General features: G+C 43.3%; 3 protein-coding genes and 4 long non-coding RNA genes across 11 annotated transcripts; 3 read left to right on the top strand and 4 right to left on the bottom strand.

The window, feature by feature from the left end:
* Nucleotides 1-590: 590 nt before the first annotated feature.
* Nucleotides 591-4,461, bottom strand: epm2a (EPM2A glucan phosphatase, laforin). The gene is made up of 4 exons (XM_077587705.1): nucleotides 4,118-4,461; nucleotides 3,344-3,518; nucleotides 1,350-1,594; nucleotides 591-1,286 (listed from the first exon to the last, which is right to left on the bottom strand). The coding sequence occupies exons 1-4, from the start codon at nucleotides 4,371-4,373 to the stop codon at nucleotides 997-999; spliced, it is 966 nt and encodes a 321-aa protein (XP_077443831.1). The 5' UTR covers nucleotides 4,374-4,461; the 3' UTR covers nucleotides 591-996.
* Nucleotides 2,947-6,946, top strand: LOC144064852 (uncharacterized). The gene is made up of 4 exons (XR_013296912.1): nucleotides 2,947-4,335; nucleotides 4,404-4,509; nucleotides 5,084-5,556; nucleotides 5,645-6,946. It is a non-coding gene; the product is annotated as an uncharacterized LOC144064852 (long non-coding RNA).
* On the bottom strand, nucleotides 4,483-8,458 carry LOC144064848 (hydroperoxide isomerase ALOXE3). The gene is made up of 14 exons (XM_077587704.1): nucleotides 8,176-8,458; nucleotides 7,907-8,111; nucleotides 7,754-7,835; nucleotides 7,573-7,692; nucleotides 7,391-7,494; nucleotides 6,739-6,911; nucleotides 6,525-6,668; nucleotides 6,242-6,445; nucleotides 6,066-6,152; nucleotides 5,838-6,004; nucleotides 5,622-5,743; nucleotides 5,445-5,545; nucleotides 5,182-5,352; nucleotides 4,483-5,102 (listed from the first exon to the last, which is right to left on the bottom strand). The coding sequence occupies exons 1-14, from the start codon at nucleotides 8,320-8,322 to the stop codon at nucleotides 4,923-4,925; spliced, it is 2,007 nt and encodes a 668-aa protein (XP_077443830.1). The 5' UTR covers nucleotides 8,323-8,458; the 3' UTR covers nucleotides 4,483-4,922.
* A 347-nt stretch (nucleotides 8,459-8,805) lies between these two features.
* On the top strand, nucleotides 8,806-10,303 carry LOC144064851 (uncharacterized). The gene is made up of 4 exons (XR_013296911.1): nucleotides 8,806-8,909; nucleotides 8,994-9,178; nucleotides 9,726-9,791; nucleotides 9,869-10,303. It is a non-coding gene; the product is annotated as an uncharacterized LOC144064851 (long non-coding RNA).
* fbxo30b (F-box protein 30b) lies at nucleotides 9,413-13,076 on the bottom strand. 3 transcript variants are annotated; one of them, XM_077587702.1, is made up of 4 exons: nucleotides 12,954-13,039; nucleotides 12,767-12,867; nucleotides 10,570-12,288; nucleotides 9,413-10,130 (listed from the first exon to the last, which is right to left on the bottom strand). In XM_077587702.1, the coding sequence occupies exons 1-4, from the start codon at nucleotides 12,988-12,990 to the stop codon at nucleotides 9,921-9,923; spliced, it is 2,067 nt and encodes a 688-aa protein (XP_077443828.1). In that variant the 5' UTR covers nucleotides 12,991-13,039; the 3' UTR covers nucleotides 9,413-9,920. The 3 variants fall into 3 exon arrangements, with proteins under 3 accessions (XP_077443828.1, XP_077443829.1, XP_077443827.1); XM_077587703.1 differs by lacking the exon at nucleotides 12,767-12,867 and having other exon boundaries at nucleotides 12,954-13,076; XM_077587701.1 differs by lacking the exon at nucleotides 12,954-13,039 and having other exon boundaries at nucleotides 12,767-12,941.
* A 436-nt stretch (nucleotides 13,077-13,512) lies between these two features.
* LOC144064575 (uncharacterized) lies at nucleotides 13,513-16,190 on the top strand. 3 transcript variants are annotated; one of them, XR_013296827.1, is made up of 8 exons: nucleotides 13,513-13,772; nucleotides 13,964-14,049; nucleotides 15,092-15,187; nucleotides 15,252-15,368; nucleotides 15,434-15,549; nucleotides 15,613-15,728; nucleotides 15,792-15,907; nucleotides 15,972-16,190. It is a non-coding gene; the product is annotated as an uncharacterized LOC144064575 (long non-coding RNA). The 3 variants fall into 3 exon arrangements; XR_013296828.1 differs by lacking the exon at nucleotides 15,252-15,368 and having other exon boundaries at nucleotides 13,516-13,772; XR_013296829.1 differs by lacking the exons at nucleotides 15,092-15,187; nucleotides 15,252-15,368 and having other exon boundaries at nucleotides 13,518-13,772.
* LOC144064576 (uncharacterized) lies at nucleotides 16,130-18,834 on the bottom strand. The gene is made up of 4 exons (XR_013296830.1): nucleotides 18,785-18,834; nucleotides 17,351-17,438; nucleotides 17,124-17,267; nucleotides 16,130-16,341 (listed from the first exon to the last, which is right to left on the bottom strand). It is a non-coding gene; the product is annotated as an uncharacterized LOC144064576 (long non-coding RNA).
* Nucleotides 18,835-19,630: the final 796 nt, after the last annotated feature.

Genomic DNA, 19,630 nt, shown 5'->3' with positions numbered 1-19,630 from the left:
GAAAAACAAATGCGTAACGGTACGGCAGAGAGGTCTCTACGAAACAAAAGTAATAAAGCATAACCGAGTAAAGTCAAAAGGCAACGAAAAGGGAATTATTAGGATGTGTTTATGTGCGGCAGTAAAGCGTTTTCTTGTTGCTCACGCTCTGCATATATTAGTGCGGTCATTATTACGGCACCCGGAGACAAAAGCTGCGAGTAATTGAATACCATCGAGACACCAATTTGCTTCTTCTAGGCTTTTATATAGAATTTCATTTCCCAAAAAGAAATGCAACAAAACGTGTTGATGGCGTCTGAATCAAAACGAGCACAAGTTCAAAGAACCGCATTTTTTCGGACTATAAGTCGCACTAGCCAAAGAATGCAAAAAGGGGAAAATGTATATACCGTATTTTCACGACTATACGGCGCATCGTATTTTAGCCACAGTGTCAATAACGAGTGCTATTTCTGTATTTTACACACACAAAGGACGCACCGTTTTTATAGACGCAGCCAGGCATGGCAAAACATACACCATCTTAAACATACATGCTACACCCACACGCTAAAAACACGTTTTTAAAAAGGCAACGGAAGCAAAACTGAGTTCGGTTGTACTTTATTCAGCCATTTTACAATGTATTCACGTCATCATCACCCACAAATCAATCAAAGTTGCTTCGTAAAGCTGTGTTGATGCCGATCGCCAGGCCACAATCCATTGGGTGTATTGACAAAAAAACTACTATATATCCCAGCAGTCACTGCGCAGTACTTTTTCTACGGGGAAAATAGTAGAGTCGGGGGCTGCTTGCCATAGTTGTGAGAGCTGTAGAGGATGGTGTACCCTATTCACTGATTTATTTTATTTTATCATGATAACAATTTTAGTATTGGTCCATATATAAAGCGCACTGGATTATAAGGCGCCCTGTCTATTTTGGAGCAAATTTAAGACTTTTATGTGCGCAATATAGTCGGGAAAATACGGTACATATGTGGCACAAGCTCATGATTCTGCGTACTTGGGCGAAACGTACGGACGCAATCGCCCAAACTTGCAAACAAAGTCTTCCTGAGCTCGCACCAAGGCGTCTTCGTCAATGTAGACGGCGGGCCTGGCGGCCGTCACCACGTACTGCGCCTTCCTGAGGCTCCAGCCCAGCACGTAGATCAGCAGGCCGCACACGGCGGCCGTCGAGCGGCCCACGCCGGCGTTGCAGTGAACGTACACGGTGTGACCGTTCTCCAAGAGACCGTGCAGCAGGAAGACGGCTTGGGGTAGCATCCTGATGCGACCTGAAGACCAAGAAGTTGAAGCGTGAAACCGATTCAGCCAGTAGCTCCAGCGCCCTCGCTTACCCTCAGTGCTCATGTCAGGCGTCGGCATCCAAACGTAAACGAGGCCGCAGCTCTTGTACAAACGCGCCATGGCGTCCGGCGTCATCGCTCCGTCGAGGTTCTGCCCGCAGCCGTGGGAGTTGCTCGACACGTCGTCCTCCGTCTGGAAGTTGATTACGGCGCTAATTCCGAGGTCGTGCTTCATCTTGACGGTCACGTGTTCCGGCAGCCGAGGACAGCTGCCCAGCCAAATCCTCGGCAGCACTCTAAAAAAGGACAAATGAGTTGGATTTTGAAACGCGCGCTCCAAGAATACAGTCAATCCACATTTTTGGGGTCATTCGGCAGCGATCCAGCATAATTAGCCGCAAGAATAGCGGTTAGCAAAGATCCTGAAAAGATACAGCGAGGGAATGAACGCAACTGAGGCTGAGCTAAACTATAAATAATAACAATAAATAAGAAATAAATAAATAGTCAACATAAGTAGTCAATAAAATAACGTATCTTATTTATTATGATGACTATTACCATTATGTTGACTACTTATTTGTTGATTATTTATTGATTACTTTTACGTTGTTATTTGTGTTGTATTATGTCAACTACATATTTACTTATTTATTGATTATGTATGTTTGTTTTTATTGGAGCACTTTGTGATGGAGCTTTAAATCTTATTATGCTTGTATAATGACAATAAAAGCATTGAATTCAAGTCAATTTGTTGGTCTATGAGGTCGATATGCAAGGCTTAGCAGAAGCTAGCAGTCATTTCAACATTATATTATCTGCTATTTACCGATAATTGCAGATAAAAATAGAGGTGACACCGTGTCGGGCTCTTTTTCGTTCATTTCGACTGCCATAAATCATCATATAAATATGAATAATGACGGTGGCGGCCTCGGGCCACCTGCTCTCTGAATATGAGCGAGAAGAATGAAATTCTAGCCGGAACTCAAGCCGACGAGTTATTGCCGAGGTGAGCATGCGTGATTCAAGGTGTTAGTAGCTTCTCCAACGTGAGTCGTTCAAAAAGCTATTACTACGAGAGCCACGAGGGCGCCGAATGGATTTCTGAACTCGGAACACGCGGGCGGGTGGGTCCTTGACATGAGCTTTGCCGGGTCCTCGGTAGCATATTAAAAGCTAACAGTTCACAACTGTGTCCTCAATTCAGGTTTACCGTGCAAATACGATGCAGGCTCGTGGGCTGAACCCGTGAAAATCTGGGTATAGAGTGGATTTTATTCACAAAACTTTTAAGGCTCCTAAACAATCAGGTAGGTGATGGTTATTGGCTATGGGATCTGCAGACATTAGACAATCTCGCTCAGAACTCAATATTGCAAATTTTGTTTCCCTGGATATTCATTGGGAGTTTTTTTTAATATTTTGGATGTTTTTTTAGTCTTTAGAATCCCCCAGTGACTATTTTGTTTTGAATTTGATCCTTAAACAGATAGTTGGCTCATGTGATGTACTTTCTCGGGCCCCGCAAAATGATCCGGCGGGCCAGATTTGGCCCCCGGGCCGCCACTTTGACACCTGTGTCTTTAGACAGCAAGTTATGACAATAAAACTCAAAAATGTGTTTATTTTTTTAGGAGTTACTATTTTTTGTTTGATTGACATGGAAAATATTGCAACTGGTCTTACATTAGTACTCTACAGATACTTTCATAAATCCTCCAGCCATTCTGGAAAACATTTTGTTGCTTTACTGGGGATATGGTCCAAATAAATGACAAAATGAGACTTGGGTTGCCAAGTGTGCACCGGTTGCCTAGTAACCCGGGAGCCGTCTTTTTGCCGAAATGTAAAACCATTTGAGTGGGCTGGCGAGGATTACGTTAATGGACGCCGATGAGTAATATGATGGTAGAACACGCAATGTCGGTTGGGCTGTTTGGCTTTGTGGACTTGCTGGAAGTCTCCATACTAGAAGTGAATAATGCATGGTAAAGTTTTAAACGAAGAGTGAGGCTCCAAAACGTTGCCCCAGGTCTTACCTGGAGAAATGCATGGCGTTGTGAGCGGCCACACTCAAGTAGAAGTTGGTGGTATGCTTCATCTCATCCGTGTGGCCCGTCTCCTCGATCCAGTGGCCAATAGGGTGGCAGTGAACGCCGTCCACCACGTTCTGCTCCTCGTAGTGGCATGTTCTGTCGTGGTGAGGGCCATTGCCTGTAGATGGATGGACATTTGATTGATTATTTGTAGAAGTTACAAGAACAAAATGTAAATATATAATATTTAAACATGAGTGGTAGCCTAGTAGCTTTGTAGGTTGGGAGATTTGAGGAAAGAGGAATTTGGTTTGATATTTTGAATGTGCTTTTTCGTGCTTTATAACTGAAATAGACATTATTGACCTCTTATAATGGAGAAAATAATGTATAAACAAAAAGGACAGCCATTTGGTTGTGGCCGTAGTATCCATGAAGATTGAAGATACAAAAATTAAATGATTATATTTGACATTTGTACCCATCAGAAAATACATTTTTTTTTATCCCCCACGCACGGACTGACATGCTTAAGGTATTATCTTTCCCTTTACATTTGGGGAAGAATACAAAAATCTACCTATTCTTCCCATTGGGAAAAAAAATGTATTAAACCCCACTGTCAGCCAGTGGTAATTTAATTTCAGAACTTTGTTGCCCTCCTGTGGTTGCAGGGAGACATTACATGTCAAATTCAAATTGTTGATGCATTGATTTATGACATCTAAATATATGTATAGTATTTGTATTTCCGCGAAAGTTCTCGCCGTGTACTACCTTCCCATGTAAAATCGGCGTCCGTTTTCCGGAGGAATTTGAACCACAGCATGTCCTTAAAGGGCTCCCGTAGCCGCACGTCGCCGAGCCACAGGGACGGTTCGACGGTCGAAACCGAGCTGCGACACGCTCTCATCGGTACCGCTTTATTCGGGTCCCAGTGACCCATTTCGTCGCGTGAGCCCAAGATATAAAGTTCGACGTTCGGCGAGTCCGCGGTGAGAATGACGCCGAATCGGAACAACATGCTCGACATGCTGGGATTTTCATTTATTACTACCTACAGGTGTTTGTTTGCGCCTCTAAAAATAGCCATTGGAAATGCTAGCCTAATGTTGACGGAAGTAAAGATGGGCGAAACATGGTTAAGAATGCACTGTCGCCCTCTACTGGTGAGTTTTATTTTACATTTCCAAATCCACTCAATCTATAGTGATGTGTTGTTGCTTTTGTTCTCATATTTAAGCAACGATAAAAAAAACTATTGAGGTGAGAATGTGAATGGTAAAAAAAAAAGAAAAAAAACATTTCAAAAGTGGGAAAACACTCCCAAAAATGATAACAAAAAATGGTGAAAAGTGGCATGAAAATATTTTTTTTAAATCTTAGGATTACATTGTTCTGTGAAATATTGTATTTTGTGACCAAGTTAAAATAATAGAGAAATAAGTGTACAAAGTTTTAAGTTGACATATTATTATACATCATGTTTGCTGATGACCATAGCACCAGAAATAACTCTGTTCCCAAAAGAAAATTCAAGTTGTAAGTTTAAAATAACAAGTATTTCTGATATATTCCCTTCCTATTTAATAATACTGCTGTCTAAATGACTCGGGTCCAAATACGTGTACGGCACGACCATCTTGGCATTCCTGTCCTTAATGGCGTCGCTAAGACGGGACAGCTCAGCTCGGAAGTGTTTCATCATCTGCTTGACTTGACATTCTTGGAATCTTTCCTCAGGATACGAACCCAGAGGCACCTGGCGACGTGGCAAAAACAGAGACATGATAAAATTCCTCATTCCTCATTTGAAGAAGAGCCTTTCGTTGAGAACTTACAAAATCGGAGTAGTCGAAGACGAGCAGGTACAAAACGTTTGCTATCGCCGCCGTCTCGCCAATGCTCGGGAGCGTCTCCAAAATGGTCTTCATGGTCGACTGCCCTTTGACCGTTGGAGATGGCTTGCGCAACATCAGAGAACCGTTGGGGGTGAACATCTCGTAGTCAAACTAAAGCGTCAACATAAAGCCCTTTAGCATAAGCTCATTTGTCATTTTTAGCCGGCGGCTCAAAGTTTGTTTAAAAAAAAAAAAAGTGTTACTTGTCCGTTATTGACGGCAGCGTGCTGAGCTGCAACGGTGAAGATCACCATGGTGATGAACTTCACCACCTCCTCCACGCTTTGGAAGGCCTGTGGACATCCTGTGACAAAGGTATGCAAAATTAAATTGTCTGTCATTTGCAGCTATCGTGTCGATCAATGAATTTGCTTTCTTACCTGAGGATGTTTTTCCTAAAAAGCAGTATGTGAAAATCTCTTGAATCCAGCCTTGGAGCTCCGAGTCTTTGACCACCTCGTCGTCTGAAGGATAGAAGTGTCCCACCACGGATTTCACGAATCTGGCAAGTGGAAAGAATTCACCGTCTGTGTCAAGGTAAGCGTCAATTTCAATTTTTTTTCCGTCAGTTACGATGGTAAAAAATAATTAAAAACCCGTGGATGATGTCCCAGAGTTTAAGGCCATCATCTCTGTAGTAGTAGTTGGGAATGGACTCCATTCCTCGACGGCGAATGTCATCGGGTAGACAGAGGGAGGCGTACGTTAGCTCGGCGTGGCTTCGCGCCATTAGCTCGATGGTACCCTCGTGTCCGAGGGAACTCTAGAGGGAGTCCCAAAATGAGAAGAAACAGTGATTTGCCCAAAATGGAAGCAATTCCTACCCTTTGAAACAGCCCAGACGCTCCCAGCAAAGTTTCTCGGCCCTGAGCGTTGACGTGTAGAAGCCATCGGAAGTGAGGAATCAGCAACTGCGTAGAAAGAGACCCTCATATTTTTAATATGGAAACATTCTCCTTTTATCATAAGTAGAGTCACCCATCCAATCTGACTAACGTACCTTATAAATAGGATGAATCAGCGAGAAGTTGCGAAGAAGGCTCACGGCCCAGGCCTCGGAGACAAAGTGAGTGTTCAAAAGGTGCGAGACGGCCTGGTGAGTCATCATGTCGGCATTTTTGACAAATATCTTGGCCAGGAGCCAATCGGTCTCCGAGTCGCTAGGCAGGAAAATGGGGTTGTCCGCGGACGGTTGTTGATGGATCTGCCAAAACGTACGTAAACCTCGTAAAACCAAAGGAAATCCTCAAGCGTAGACTTGGTGCTAGAAGACGGCCAAGTACCTGGATTGCAAGCGGGATCAGTTTTTTCTCAGGGTTCAGGTACAATAGGCACAGAGGAGCAGGTACTTGAAGACGTTCGCCGTTATAAGACTTCCCCTGGATCCCACTCAATATCTTTTGGTCGTAGAGGAACATATTTCCTCTCTGCGCCACAACCAGGGTGTTAGCATTAGTCCGAAAACCTGGGTCAACGCAAGGCGCCTTTTGGAGATACCTTGAACTCGTTGTGGAAGGGCATGCCGACCTCCAAGTACGGCTTCACCATTTCCTCCGTGACTGGGAAATTTGGAGGAAGTTCCCTACACTGTTTGATCAAAATGGGGTTGACACCATTCAAGAACTGGAAGCCGTAAAAGCTGTCATCTTTCCAGTGCTCGGAAAGGTACTCTGGGGGGAAAAAAGGCCAATGGATTGGGTGATGTGAGCCATCGGTTTTCTTTCGGCGTGGAAATAACCGTGTTGGTCGCCGGTCTTTTGGTTGCCCTGACCGCGACAATGGGCGACCAAAAGACCGGCGACAAAACAAGGTAAAACAACACGGTCTACGCATCAATAAAAGCCAACAATGGCCATGAGCAGTTTCACTGAGCCCACGTGTGAGTGTAGAAGAGTTTGTATGTAAACATGCGTTGTCCCTTTAAGAAGCGACGTCAGTCAGTCAGGGTCTTATTAACAAGTTCTCCAACAAAAAACAATAAAACTACGGGAAATTTGGAGCTTTTCTTTAGCCTAATAATTAATAGGGCATTAAGTATGACTAAATAGTCATTCACAGTTTGTATTTAGGGAATTTGAGCAACGATTTTAAATGGTAATTATCAATAACCTTCCGGGCGACCAATCGACCGTGTACCGAAATAACTGACCTGATATTTGCGTTTTTCTCTCGCTGAACATGGTGGGAATGTCTTGGATGCTTTTCCAGCTTTCCTGGGAACCAAGCATCCCCTTTGTCTTGAGTTCCAAGGTCCTGAAATGCAACCCAACTCAAAACTGCCCCATTTTGGGATCACCGAGGCCACGCCACGTTCGTTCTTTGAAGATTTACCCCGAAAGCACGGCCGAGTCAGACTCCTGAATTCTGCTCTTGGACATGCGGATTTCAGCCGGGACGCTGGTGGTACTAAAACTGCTGTGGTGGGGGATTTTTTCATAAGTGGAGGCCCACCTGGAAGAGAAGAATTGATTTAGATATGTTTTCCTTTAAATGGAAATCAGAAGAAACGTACTGGAAATTGCTCTTTTTGAATTCCAGCTCCTTTTTGCGGTGCTCGATCCACAACGAGCGATCTTCTTCGGAAGCCTTCATCGCTGAAAATAAGCCACATGTTTGTCACCATTCCAGATCCTTTGTTAAAAAGAAACCCTCCAAATGTACAAACCATTTCCTCCCCTCAGCTCCACCACCTCGCCATTCGTGAGCCATTGGTAGCAAGGAAAAAGAATCGTATCTCCTTGGGGCGTTTTCACCACTATTTTCCTGCAAAACCATTCGTCTTCGTGAGGTCGAACACCCGAGTTTTTCTCTACCCTTAGCAACAGAAGTTCCCCGAGCGATTCCTTGGTTTTGATGGTGTAGGTGTCACTCTAGAGTTAAAAACACCAGGCATAAAAAAATGGATTCCGGACACGGTGAGTATAAGCGACTTACCGTCCCAGTCTTAAAATCAATGCCCCAGTTATCCAAGTCCGTTTTCTCGCTCTGATCCCGACTGCCGATTAAGGTGACGAGTATGTGGTCGAAAGTTCCCGCACATTCCCTTCCACCGGTCGTGACTTCCACTTTGTACTCCGCCATGCTCGCGGAATCGCCTCGACTGCGCTACGGACTGTTCTCAAACTTGACTTAAACGTTCAAGGTGGTTCAACCAGTTTTCAGTTGTCATCAGACTTGAAAATCTGTCTGTCGCTACGGCTAAAATGTAGCGTTTTGATTTTCCCCTTGGGCACTTTTGTCTTAACGAAAAACAGAAAAGTGCAAGTCCAGTTTTCAACAAGCTGAGGAATGTAGGTTTTGGTTATACTATGTTAGTAAATCCAAGTTTGAATATTGGAAAAGCCCCGAAGGAAATTCGTGTTTGTACACTCGTAACGAAGTTGTTAGACTTGATTTGAAAAATGTTAGCGGCAGCAGCAGCAGTTTAACTTTATGTAAAGCTGACTTTGAGAACGGGGCAAAGACCGTCATATGCAAAAACTCTAAATATAAGTTGCATGACTCCAAAAACAAACAAACTTGAAGACTGAAAGCTCAAACCGTTCCATGTTTTTTTTTGCAGTTCTCCACCTACCTTTCCAGTTTCATTACCCAGTCTGGTCCTGGTCTGCTGTGCGTACTTGGACTGACCTTCTGTGCCCACCAGAGTGACAAAGACATTATTCAAGGTAGCATGTTACCTGTCCGTCGTCACTGTCAGCATGTACTCCGCCATTTTGGTCTAATGGGAATTCTTGTTAAATGACATGCAGGGGCCGGCCATCCGTTCTGGAGAAGTAAAGGGGGCAAGCTAGCTGTTAGAATCCGGTCTTTTGAAGTGACCCTGGTTCAACCCCATTTGAGTAGATGCGGGCTACTTGGCTGAACGGCTGACTGGCTAAAGGCTTCGTTGGTGATTGAACTTCTGAACTTGGTGTTTCCAGAGTTCCAGTGGATGGTGAGTTTTGCATACAAATCATTTACTTTTGTGAATTTGCATGTAGAAGTTTCAGTCATGTCGAGACCAGGAGCAAAATCTGCAGGGGTTTTCTTACGTGCTCGTGTGCGGTCGATTGGTTGCCGTCTTTTGGTTGCCCCGACCGCGACAATGGGCAACCAAAAGACCGGCGACAAAACAGGGTAAAACAACACGGTCTACGCATCAATAAAAGCCAACCGATACACGTTATTATATAAAAAACATGTATTTTATTGTGTATTTTTATAAGGTCAAATGGCTTATAATTCAAACAATATCAACATTCATAAGTACAACATTTGAATCACTCATGCAAAAATCATTGAAATCTGTTATTGTGCATATTTCACTGAGCGGTAATAAACTTTGAGGTTTCTCGTTTCTTTAATCAAATAAGTCACTCGCGTTGGCAGTAAAGTGTTGTTTCATTAAGGCAACAAATTGTACTGATAGAAAAAAAAATGGTGCTTTTGGGCTTTCATGGTCCATTTGAGACTGAATTTTCATTGTTGTAAAACTTTTACAGGCTCAACCGGCTTACAAGTGGAATCTTGTTGAACCTGAAAGCTCAAGAGCGACAACATTTTTACACGTAAGCTATTTTCTTCCGACGTGATTGAACGTTGTCACGGTGGGAGAACGAATACATGACGTGGTCTTGTTTTTCAGCCGCTTGGTGAGCTACATTTCCCGTTGGAGTGCATTTCCGCGACAGCGCTTTTCATTCTCCTACGAGGAATCCTCCCCAGTTTTGATGATGTTTGGACAACGACAATGTGGCGACGTGATGACGCAGGCCAGGCAGGGGCACCGGCTCGGTCCGCTGCTCCACCGTGTTGTACTGGCACGTCTTCAGGTGGTTGGACATGCTGGGGACGTCGGCGAAGCCCCACCTCAGGACGGGACTGAAGGCGGTGCTGAAACGCCATACCTGAGGCCAAAACCACAAAAAAAGAACATGTTAGCATGTGGGCTACATTACAAACTCCAAATCACAGGTATTTGCCTTGCTAAAATATGATGTACCTATACAAAATGTTGCTAGTCCATGATGGAAAATAGAAATTAGTATTTTTTTCTTTTATGTAAGTAACCTGTGAAATACTTTTGAATGTATTTATTAAATGAAAATGAACTGAAAATGTCCTCAGTGTGGAGTTTGTATATTATCGTTTGGTCGTCGTTTATCTTAATATGCCCTGCGATTGACTGGCCACCGATTCAAGGTGTTCACCGTAGTTACCTGGGATAGGCTCAAATGTGGCCGTACATTTTCACCTTTCAAACGAACCAAAACGGTCACTTCTGAAAACAACAACATTTTTCTCTGGAGTTGGACAACCCACTGGAAATTTTAGAGTAGAACTCACCTTGTGTTTCACCCGCCACGTCACGTGACCAGCGGAGCTTGGCCTCCTCTCCCACCGTAGCTCGACGATGCCTCTGTTGTGGAGGAGACAAGCGCAGACGTCTCTCAACGTCCGCGACACCAAAGACAGTTGGCACAGGCTGAAGCCGTCCAGGAAACCAGCAACGTGCCTCAGGATCTCTTTGGGGAGTCTGCTCAACTGGTCCGACGGGGAATGGCCCGACGGCCTGGACTCCGGGAGGGGCTGCACCCCGAAGGCCCTCAGGTGCCGGTCGTGGACCACCTTGGCCCCCGGCGCGCTGGGGTAAAACCTCCGCTGGGAGAAGGTGCAGCCGTACAACGCCAGCGGGCAGCGGTGCTCCATCCAGCCGTTGAGCCCGGCGTGGATGTCGCCGTGGACGTTGTCGAAATGCCAGGCGAACTCGTCCCGCCGGAAGGACTGCGCGCACACGAAGGGGAACATGTGCTGGTAGCGGCTGTTGTAGTAGTTGTAAAGCCCCGCCTCCACCTTCAGGGCCCCCAGGACCAGACTCAGGCGCAGGGTGTGGAAGGGGCTGGGCCAGGACATCTGCGGGGAAGCGTGGTCGCAGGCGGACGCCGAGGCCATGTCACCGACCCTCGTGTTGGTGACCAGGACCGCCGCCGGGAAGGGGAACGTCTGCGTGCCCGAGTGGACGCGCCCGCCCTCCGCGCGGAGCGTGTCCGAGATCCTCCTCACGTCTTTGGACTCCAGGCAGAAGATCAGGGCGGCCGTGATCAGGTCCATTCCTCCCAGGTTCGCCAGGTTGTCGTACGGCTGCAGGTCGGAGGTGTCCGCCGCTTTCTCCTCCGTCTGCGGACGGGAAGGGCGGGGCTTGCGCTTTCCCCAGGCCGGCTCCCCTTCTCCCGGGGACGTGGGCACGTGGTGAGGGGCCGGCGAGTCGTCGCGCGCCACGATCTCCAGGCAGATGTTTGTCAACGGACTGGTCTCGTCCGACGTCCGTCTGTTTTGAAGCCGCGCCAGCCCTTCCAGTTTGCCCACCTGCCAAGCGGCTTCCGCCTTGACCCCCTCGGCGAGGCCGTCGGGGGACTTTGAGCCGCTGACCAACTCCAGAGCCGCGGCCAAGCTCCTCGCCGTCTCCATGGTGGCCTCGTACAGTTTGTTGTAGAGCGGCCCGGTCAGGGCGTCCACGCCCGCGGGCACGCGCTCCGTGGCCGTGTGCGAATTTAAGCCCACCAACGCCGACAGTTCCAGTTCCGTCACCCTGGCGATCCTATCCGGGGAGTTGAAGCAGCTAGCCTGGATGCTGGGCGTGACGGCGATCAACTTCAGCGACTCCAGCAAAGTGCGCTGGTCCTGGAGAGCGAGGGCCATGTCCAGTTGCTCCGCCTCCTCCACGCCGCGACTCAAGCGCTCGTACGAGGAGTAGTCCGTGCAGCTGACCGGCCGGCGGTTCCACTCCATGGTGCAGCAAACCACCCCGGCCGGACACAGGGGCAGATGCGCCGAAATCTGCCGGCGGGCCACGTGGGCGGGGCAACCGTAGGCGCTGTTCAAGCAGGGCACCCTGGCCAGCGGGCACAGGATGTTGTGTTCCTCCACTTTGCACGCGTGGAACACGGCGCCGCACGCTAGGTTGCAGACGGTGAGATGGCAGGAAACGCCGGGCTGAGGTTTGACCGTGCATCTTTGGTGGACACAAGTCATGCAGTGAGCATGCACGTCAGCCATCTTGAAGGTCTGCAGAGCAAGGGACAAAACAAGGTTCATTGACCAGCAACAATGACGGATTGAAAACACAATGGTGCAAATGATATGATAAAAGTTGCCAGTGAAAATGTACATTTCAGGGTTTGTCATTTTCGATTTGGAGTGCAGAAATCGACTCGACTGCTTCGCCACCAAGAGGCAGGTAAAATACACTACTTAAATGATAAGATGTCCAACTTTTGCTGCCCGTCGTTTGAATTAAGCATGCAAAGGATTTTTTTTTCAAACATCTTAAACCAAAAGCTCATTAAATAACTATTTGCCCTCGGTTTTTAACTCGCAATTCGTACAGATTTCGGAAACTAAGGGTCTCGTTTTTTTAAGCCATCTCCAGCGTGGCTAAACTTGGCTAATAACATCTAGCATTGCCGAAAGTTTCCCTGTTTCACTCCATGCTTACTTGGAGAAATAAAAACGACATCCGCGAACAGAACAAGTAGTTTCTTACCGTTTCTTTATCAAATGTTGCGCTTGATTGGATTTGAGTAAACCCAGCGGTTTGGGTAGTTTGTGAAGGATTAATAGTACACTCATTCGCCCTTCGACTTCCTTGTAGAACAAAACGGGTCACGTGACCGGCAAAGTTATACTCTATCCTTGCCATTAACCTGTAAAATGTAAAGTACGTTTCATACCTTGAGTTGTATTCATATTCATGAAGCAAATCGACATGGACGCCGGTCAGAAGAAAACGTGCTTTCTGTGAATGATGTAAATCTCATATTGATAACCTAGACCCGTTGTGCATACACGTCAAAAGGGGGCCATCTTTGTTGGGGCAATGAAAAAGCGTTTTGATTTTTTTAAATCTTTGAGTAAGAAGACTTTTATGAAAGAGGGCTTTAAAATATATAGTAAGACGGCTACTACTTCGAAAGGTTGGATGAGTGAGTCGTGTATATATAGTATCATTTAAATATCTAGAAGTAAAAAACAAACACTAAAGTGCATGTCATCACAATGTTCATAATGTACAATACTGTATTTTAAAGGATTAAAGCCCAAACAAAAAGTATTTACAGCTCCCCCACTGACTAATGCACGTTATGATGAAAAGATTTTTTTATATATTTTTTTAAGTATGAAAGCCCAATCAACACGTATTTACAGCCCCGCCCCCGCCCCCGCCCCACCCACTGACTAATGCATGTTATTATGAAAACAATATATTTTTTAAGTATTAAAGTCCAACCCAAAAGCATTTACAGCGCCCCCCACACACACACACTGACTAAGGCACGTTATTATGAAAACAATTTATATTTTGTGTGTGTCTATTTTTAATAGGCGTGGCCGAGGTCCGAGTTCAAATAGCCGACGTCAAACCCCAAGATGGCTGATGAGCCAGGAGGCTGCCGGGATGCTGCACGGTCGTGCACTGCAGAGCAGCTCAAAAGTGACGATTTGCCGAAGAAAGCCTGACAAACTTCTCACAGGACGATGCAGCACATTTGGTACGTTGTCATTTGGGTATTTCGAAGCCCCAGTTCTCGTCTTAAGAGTGATAAGAGCATGATTCGTTGACGTGATGTAGCTAGCTAGCCCCAGATGTGTGCAGACGGCAAAATGTTTGCAAACAAATTGGCTACATTGCGTTACCGATCGCTCTTTGTTTAAAAAGAAATCATTCCATTGTTTGTTTCAGTTCCTCAACGAGCACAGACTGCTGGGAAACATCAAGAATGTGGCCAAAACGACCAGAAAGGGGCATCTTGTCGACGCCATAACAAAGTGAGTCATTTTTAAATAGTTCCGATTTTCTCTATCCGTGTAATATTTAAACGTCAGCGTTCAGTATTCAAGGCTTTGCGCAATTGGCTCGTTTTTTATCATGATACATTCAACTTTTGAATGAAAACACTAACTAGCTTGTTTTTTTAATAGCAAAAACCTGTGGATAAGTCACCCACACAAATGCCATTAGTGGACGTGTAAGGAATAAACAGTAATCCCTCGATTATCGCGGTTAATGGAAAAACTAAAGTAGGGTCATCCCAATTTAATTTTTTTTAAAAATACTATATTGGCAAGTGTAGGAGTAACTTCCGCTTGTGAGTTTCACATCTTTCTGAAATTACAAATAAGCGAGCATAGGCTTTGTCATCATACCCAGATAACTGCGTATGACAAAATTGGTACGAAAAATTCTGCCATGTAGTAGAACTGTGCACTCAAATAGATTATATACTTTTACCCCGTTAACTTTCTTAAAGACCTCAGGGCTGGGACCGTTTCATTTTTAGTTTTAAATGTGATTTTGACAAAATTTAAGTGAGACATTTATTCAACAATAATGCAGGTGTAATTTTTGACTCATTTAAACATTTTTTTCCTCGGCATAAGAGAAAAATAGAAGCGTATTGGATATTTATTTTATTAAGAAAGAATGGATTTGAAATAATTGACTGAAAAACTCAAGGCAGAAGTAGGATTTATTTTATTTATTATTTTCGTGTAATTTGTACCTTGTGGGCCCCTGTCCATTGTGTTTTCTATATTTCCCACCACATCAAAATCCTGATTATTTGTTTGTGGAGGAAAACATGAAAAATAGACTGGATATGGGTGTTTAAAGACTTTGATCATTTTTTAGTCTTTCTGCAGCAGACCAAAAGAAAACCAGACCATCAGGAATATGTCTAATATTGCCTTTTGATGGTTTATAGAAAAAAAGCTAAATGTATGAGTTTTTTTAGTTAAATTTGACCTAATTAGGCCATAGTCTGTATTTCATTTTATGTAATTTAATCTATTGACCCTTTATGTTTTCTAGAATTCCTGCCTATGTACAGATAGGTTCTCGCGTAACCACCAGCACCGAGAAAAGGGGGGTGCCTCAGCCTATCTCCAAACGTTTTCAAAATAAAAGGTGAGCACTTGCGAATGGTTTTTTACTTAACTCTGTGTATTGACCCATTTTTTTTGTTTTCTAGAATTCCACAGGGGGGGACAAGGTTTCCTGCCTATGTACAGATAGCCTGAGGCACCCCCCTTTTCGCGGGGCTGGTGGTTGCGCGAAAACCTATCTCCAAACTTTTTCAAAATAAAAGGTGAGCCCTTGCGAATGGTTTTTTACTTAACTCTGTGTATTGACCCATTTTTTTTTGTTTTCTAGAATTCCACAGGGGGGACAAGGTTTCCTGCCTATGTACAGATAGCCTGAGGCACCCCCCTTTTCGCGGGGCTGGTGGTTGCGCGAAAACCTATCAGTGGAGTTTTTCAAAATAAAAGGTGAGCCCTTGCGAATGGTTTTTTACTTAACTCTGTGTATTGACCCTTTTTTTTGTTTTCTAGAATTCCACAGGGGGGACAAGGTTTCCTGCCTATGTACAGATAGCCTGAGGCACCCCCCTTTTCGCGGGGCTGGTGGTTGCGCGAAAACCTATCAGTGGAGTTTTTCAAAATAAAAGGTGAGCCCTTGCGAATGGTTTTTTACTTAACTCTGTGTATTGACCCTTTTTTTTGTTTTCTAGAATTCCACAGGGGGGACAAGGTTTCCTGCCTATGTACAGATAGCCTGAGGCACCCCCCTTTTCGCGGGGCTGGTGGTTGCGCGAAAACCTATCAGTGGAGTTTTTCAAAATAAAAGGTGAGCCCTTGCGAATGGTTTTTTACTTAACTCTGTGTATTGACCCTTTTTTTTTGTTTTCTAGAATTCCACAGGGGGGACAAGGTTTCCTGCCTATGTACAGATAGCCTGAGGCACCCCCCTTTTCGCGGGGCTGGTGGTTGCGCGAAAACCTATCAGTGGAGTTTTTCAAAATAAAAGCTAAGACCTTGTGAATGGTGTTTTACTTTGTATTGACCCCCTTTTATTTTCCAGATGTCCATTTGAAAATCTCTGTTTTTCAAAATAAAAGTTTTTAAATGTATACATGTGTTTGTCTTTATCTAATAAAAAATGCAGGTAACAATCAAAGTTAAAAAAAAAAATATTTACAGGTAAACATTTGAACTTTAGCATATTTAGTTGGCATTACATTGAAGTGTTGATTGGTGTAGTCTTTTCTCTGGTTTGTCCACCTGTAGTCCAGACATTTTAGTTAAAGGTTCACTAAACATTTTTACACAATACACTTAGAAAATAAAAAATGGGGAATAAACACTTATAAAATAAACTGGTGGGAAAGATAATTACTAAATTAGGGTAAACAACTGGGGGCATATACACTTAGATAATAAAATTAAAAGAAAGAAATTTAAAAAGCTGGTGGAATAAACACAGAAAATAAAATTGGAAAAACTGGGGGTATATACACTTAGAAAATAAAATTAAAAAGTTGGGGGAATAAACACTTAGAAAATAATATTAAAAACCTGGGGGTATATAGACTTAGAAAATAAAATTAAAAGAAAGAAATTTAAAAAGCTGGGGGAATAAACATGGTAAAACACAGAATTTTTAAAAAAAAAACGGGTATATACACTTAGAAAATAAAATTAAAAAAACTGGGGGTATATACACTTAGAAAATGAAATTTAAAAAGCTGGGGGAAATAAACGGGGTATATACACAAATAAAATCAGAAGAAAGAAAATTAAAAACCTGGGGGTATATAGACTTAGAAAATAAAATTTAAAAAACTGGGGGTATATACACAAATAAAATTAGAAGAAAGAAAATTAAAAAGTTGGGGGAATAAACACTTAGAAAATAAAATTAAAAAACCTGGGGGTATATACACTTAGAAAATAAAATTTAAAAAAACTGGGGGTATATACACTTAGAAAATAAAATTAGAAAAAAAACTGGGGGAATAAATACTTAGAATTCCTGCTCTAACATTAACTGAGATCCTTCTTACCTTAAAGATTTAGTCAAAGAGCTGTGGAAATGAATGGCCCGTGAAACATCATGATGATTTAGCCTTTTATTTAATTTGGATTTTCAGAAGTACAGAGACACCATTTGATTCAAGTGGGCAACTTGCGAGGAAGATCTCTCAGGCCTGTTGCATGCAAAAAAATAGCAAAAGTTAGAATATATAGAATGGAGATTCAACTTTTTTTTGGGGGGGGGCGGTAGTTTTACCTTGATCAGGCCCAGGCTCCTCTTCTATAACCTCAAGAGTCCTCTCGGCATGCTAGAAGAGCTGCATCTTGGTGCTAAACAGGGAAAACTTGCACACAAAAAAGCATAAGTTAGCATATATAAAGCCTGGAGATTCAACAGATAGGCTTAGTTGTTTTTTGGGGGGGGAAGTAGTTTTATCTTGATGCTAAACAGGGAAAACTTGATTTAACCAAGGTATCTGGGGGTTGCCAAACAATTACGGGATAGAGAAATCTTACAAGAAATTTAATAAACCATCAAGATAAAGAATGAAAATTAGTTAGCGAGTGCCAAGTGCTATTTTTCCTTTTCCAGACAAGGCGATTAAATATACAGACTGACGTTAACAGCTAGGACAAGTGTGTCAAACTCGGGTTGGTTTGCGGGTCGCAATAACGTCAACTCGATTTCACGTGGGCCGGATCATTTTTGAAATATTTATTTTTTTATTTTTTTTTTAAATTGGATTAAAAAAACTATCAAAAGCCCTAAATATTCAGTTTTTATAGATCTAAAAAAGTTTGTTTGAGCTTTTTTTTTCTTCGAGGGAAATTATCTTATAATAATTTGTTTTTCATTTCAAAAGGAAACAAAATATTTTTGGGAATATGTTCAATATTAGTGGAAAACTGAATTTTGTTTAAATATATTAATTTTTATATTTTAATAAATGCTTTTTGATCAAAAAACACAAAGGAAAAAAGCGGATTAAAAAACTACAATTATTGATTTAAAAAGGGGAAAATGAGGAAATATAATATACATGTATAATCTTCATTTGAATTTGATCCAAACAGAAAGTCGGCACTCATGATTTACTTTCTCGGGCCGCACAAAATGACGCGGCGGGCCAGATTTGGCCCCCGGGCCGCCGCTTTGACACCAGTGAGCTAGGAGAAAGTTGGATTAATAGTTTTGTATACGGCGATTAAATATACAGACTGACGTTAACAGCTAGGAAAAAGTTGGCTTAACAGTTTTGTATAAGTGTATTTTTTTTGTAAAAACAGAACAATTACAAATCGGCAACGGGTGTTTAGTACTCGCAATGAAAACTATCATTACATCCAACAAACACAACAGGAACTAAATCGTGCCTTTGGATGTAATTCTAGAGTGAGCATTTACCCAGCAAACTGTCGGTTGATGACTCGGCGTTGTTTGATTAAATTTAAAGTCTTGCTTCACAAGAGAAAACGGAGAACATACAACATAAGTCAAATCGTGACGCTAACGCTAATGCTAACTAGTAACATGCAGCACAAAGAAGCCCAAACTTAAATTATCGACGGTGTGTTAAACCTGGCATTAAACTAAGAGATTTGTTGGCGTTTTGGGCTCAATTGATTGCTGAAAAGTCTCCCGATAGCGTGATAAAACGCATTTAGACCAGTGAATTGCTCTACTCCTTACCTCGTCAGGGTGCTAGTCGACTGTCAGCATAGTTCCATTCCAAAAGGAACGGTTACTGCGCATGCGCTTAATTAACTCCGCCGCGTAGACAAAAGGCGTAAGCACGTACGATGCGTACTGTGGGCCGCGCCCACCAATACGACAGTTATTACTTGTCGGCCATTTTGTGTCAGTGGCAATCGAATAGTATATTGTCAACAGAACGTTTACTTTGAAATAGCTATTAATATAGTAGTTTTAAATGGTGTGGAATTTCATGAAAAACAAAGTTTGAGTAAATCAATTGCATGCTTAATGGGAATTAGATGCATTATTTCCAACATCCAGCCGAATCATAGCATTAAATGATGCGAATGGCAATGTTCCACAGTAGCCACGCGAGGTCAGTGTTGTGCCTTGTGTCCAGGTCCTGATTCAATATGCAGTTAGGGCAAACATGTTGGTCTGCGAATGAACGCTAGGTGGCGTCAGGAAACTGCCACCGCTGTCCTTGGTGCTGAAATCCAATTGGCGTCCTCCTCAACGCTGAACCCATTCAAACCCCCCATCAAGTCAAAGTAAGGACGCTCCAAGTCAGTCATTCAGAATTCTAAGATTATGTACTGTAATATGATATGCGGGTGAGAAAGACACATGGAGAGTGAGTCAAGATTGGGGGCAATAGAAAGAGGGAGCGAGAGAGGGAGGGGAGGGAGACAAAAAGGGGAACGGAACCTAGGGAAATATGTGTTACAGAGAGCTAGAAAGTAATTGAGGCAAATAAAGATCGATGGTTAAGATTTAGAGAGAGATAGAGAGTAAATGAACGATACAGACGAGGGAGAGAGAGTTATGGTGTGTGTGTGT

Source organism: Stigmatopora argus, chromosome 19 (assembly GCF_051989625.1).
Source record: "Stigmatopora argus isolate UIUO_Sarg chromosome 19, RoL_Sarg_1.0, whole genome shotgun sequence".
Taxonomy (NCBI): Eukaryota; Metazoa; Chordata; class Actinopteri; order Syngnathiformes; family Syngnathidae; genus Stigmatopora; species Stigmatopora argus.
The sequence above is the reverse complement of the archived record's forward strand: the minus strand, read 5'-3'. Positions and strand labels throughout refer to the sequence as shown.

Bases quoted from the DNA above. Each gene is read 5' to 3' on its own strand.
- epm2a (XM_077587705.1), bottom strand. From the start codon at position 4,373: ATGTCGAGCATGTTGTTCCGATTCGGCGTCATTCTCACCGCGGACTCG. The intron at 3,519-4,117 runs GTAGTACACGGC...ATCCATCTACAG, and splicing joins CGCCGATTTTACATGGGAAG to GCAATGGCCCTCACCACGAC. The intron at 1,287-1,349 runs GTAAGCGAGGGC...CTTGGTCTTCAG, and splicing joins GCCTGACATGAGCACTGAGG to GTCGCATCAGGATGCTACCC.
- LOC144064848 (XM_077587704.1), bottom strand. From the start codon at position 8,322: ATGGCGGAGTACAAAGTGGAAGTCACGACCGGTGGAAGGGAATGTGCG. The intron at 8,112-8,175 runs GTAAGTCGCTTA...TTTTAACTCTAG, and splicing joins TTGATTTTAAGACTGGGACG to AGTGACACCTACACCATCAA. The intron at 5,546-5,621 runs GTAAGAAAGCAA...CCTTTGTCACAG, and splicing joins TTTAGGAAAAACATCCTCAG to GATGTCCACAGGCCTTCCAA.
- fbxo30b (XM_077587701.1), bottom strand. From the start codon at position 12,922: ATGGCAAGGATAGAGTATAACTTTGCCGGTCACGTGACCCGTTTTGTT. The intron at 12,289-12,766 runs GTAAGAAACTAC...CTTGCTCTGCAG, and splicing joins CAACATTTGATAAAGAAACG to ACCTTCAAGATGGCTGACGT. The intron at 10,131-10,569 runs GTGAGTTCTACT...TTTTGGCCTCAG, and splicing joins CGTGGCGGGTGAAACACAAG to GTATGGCGTTTCAGCACCGC.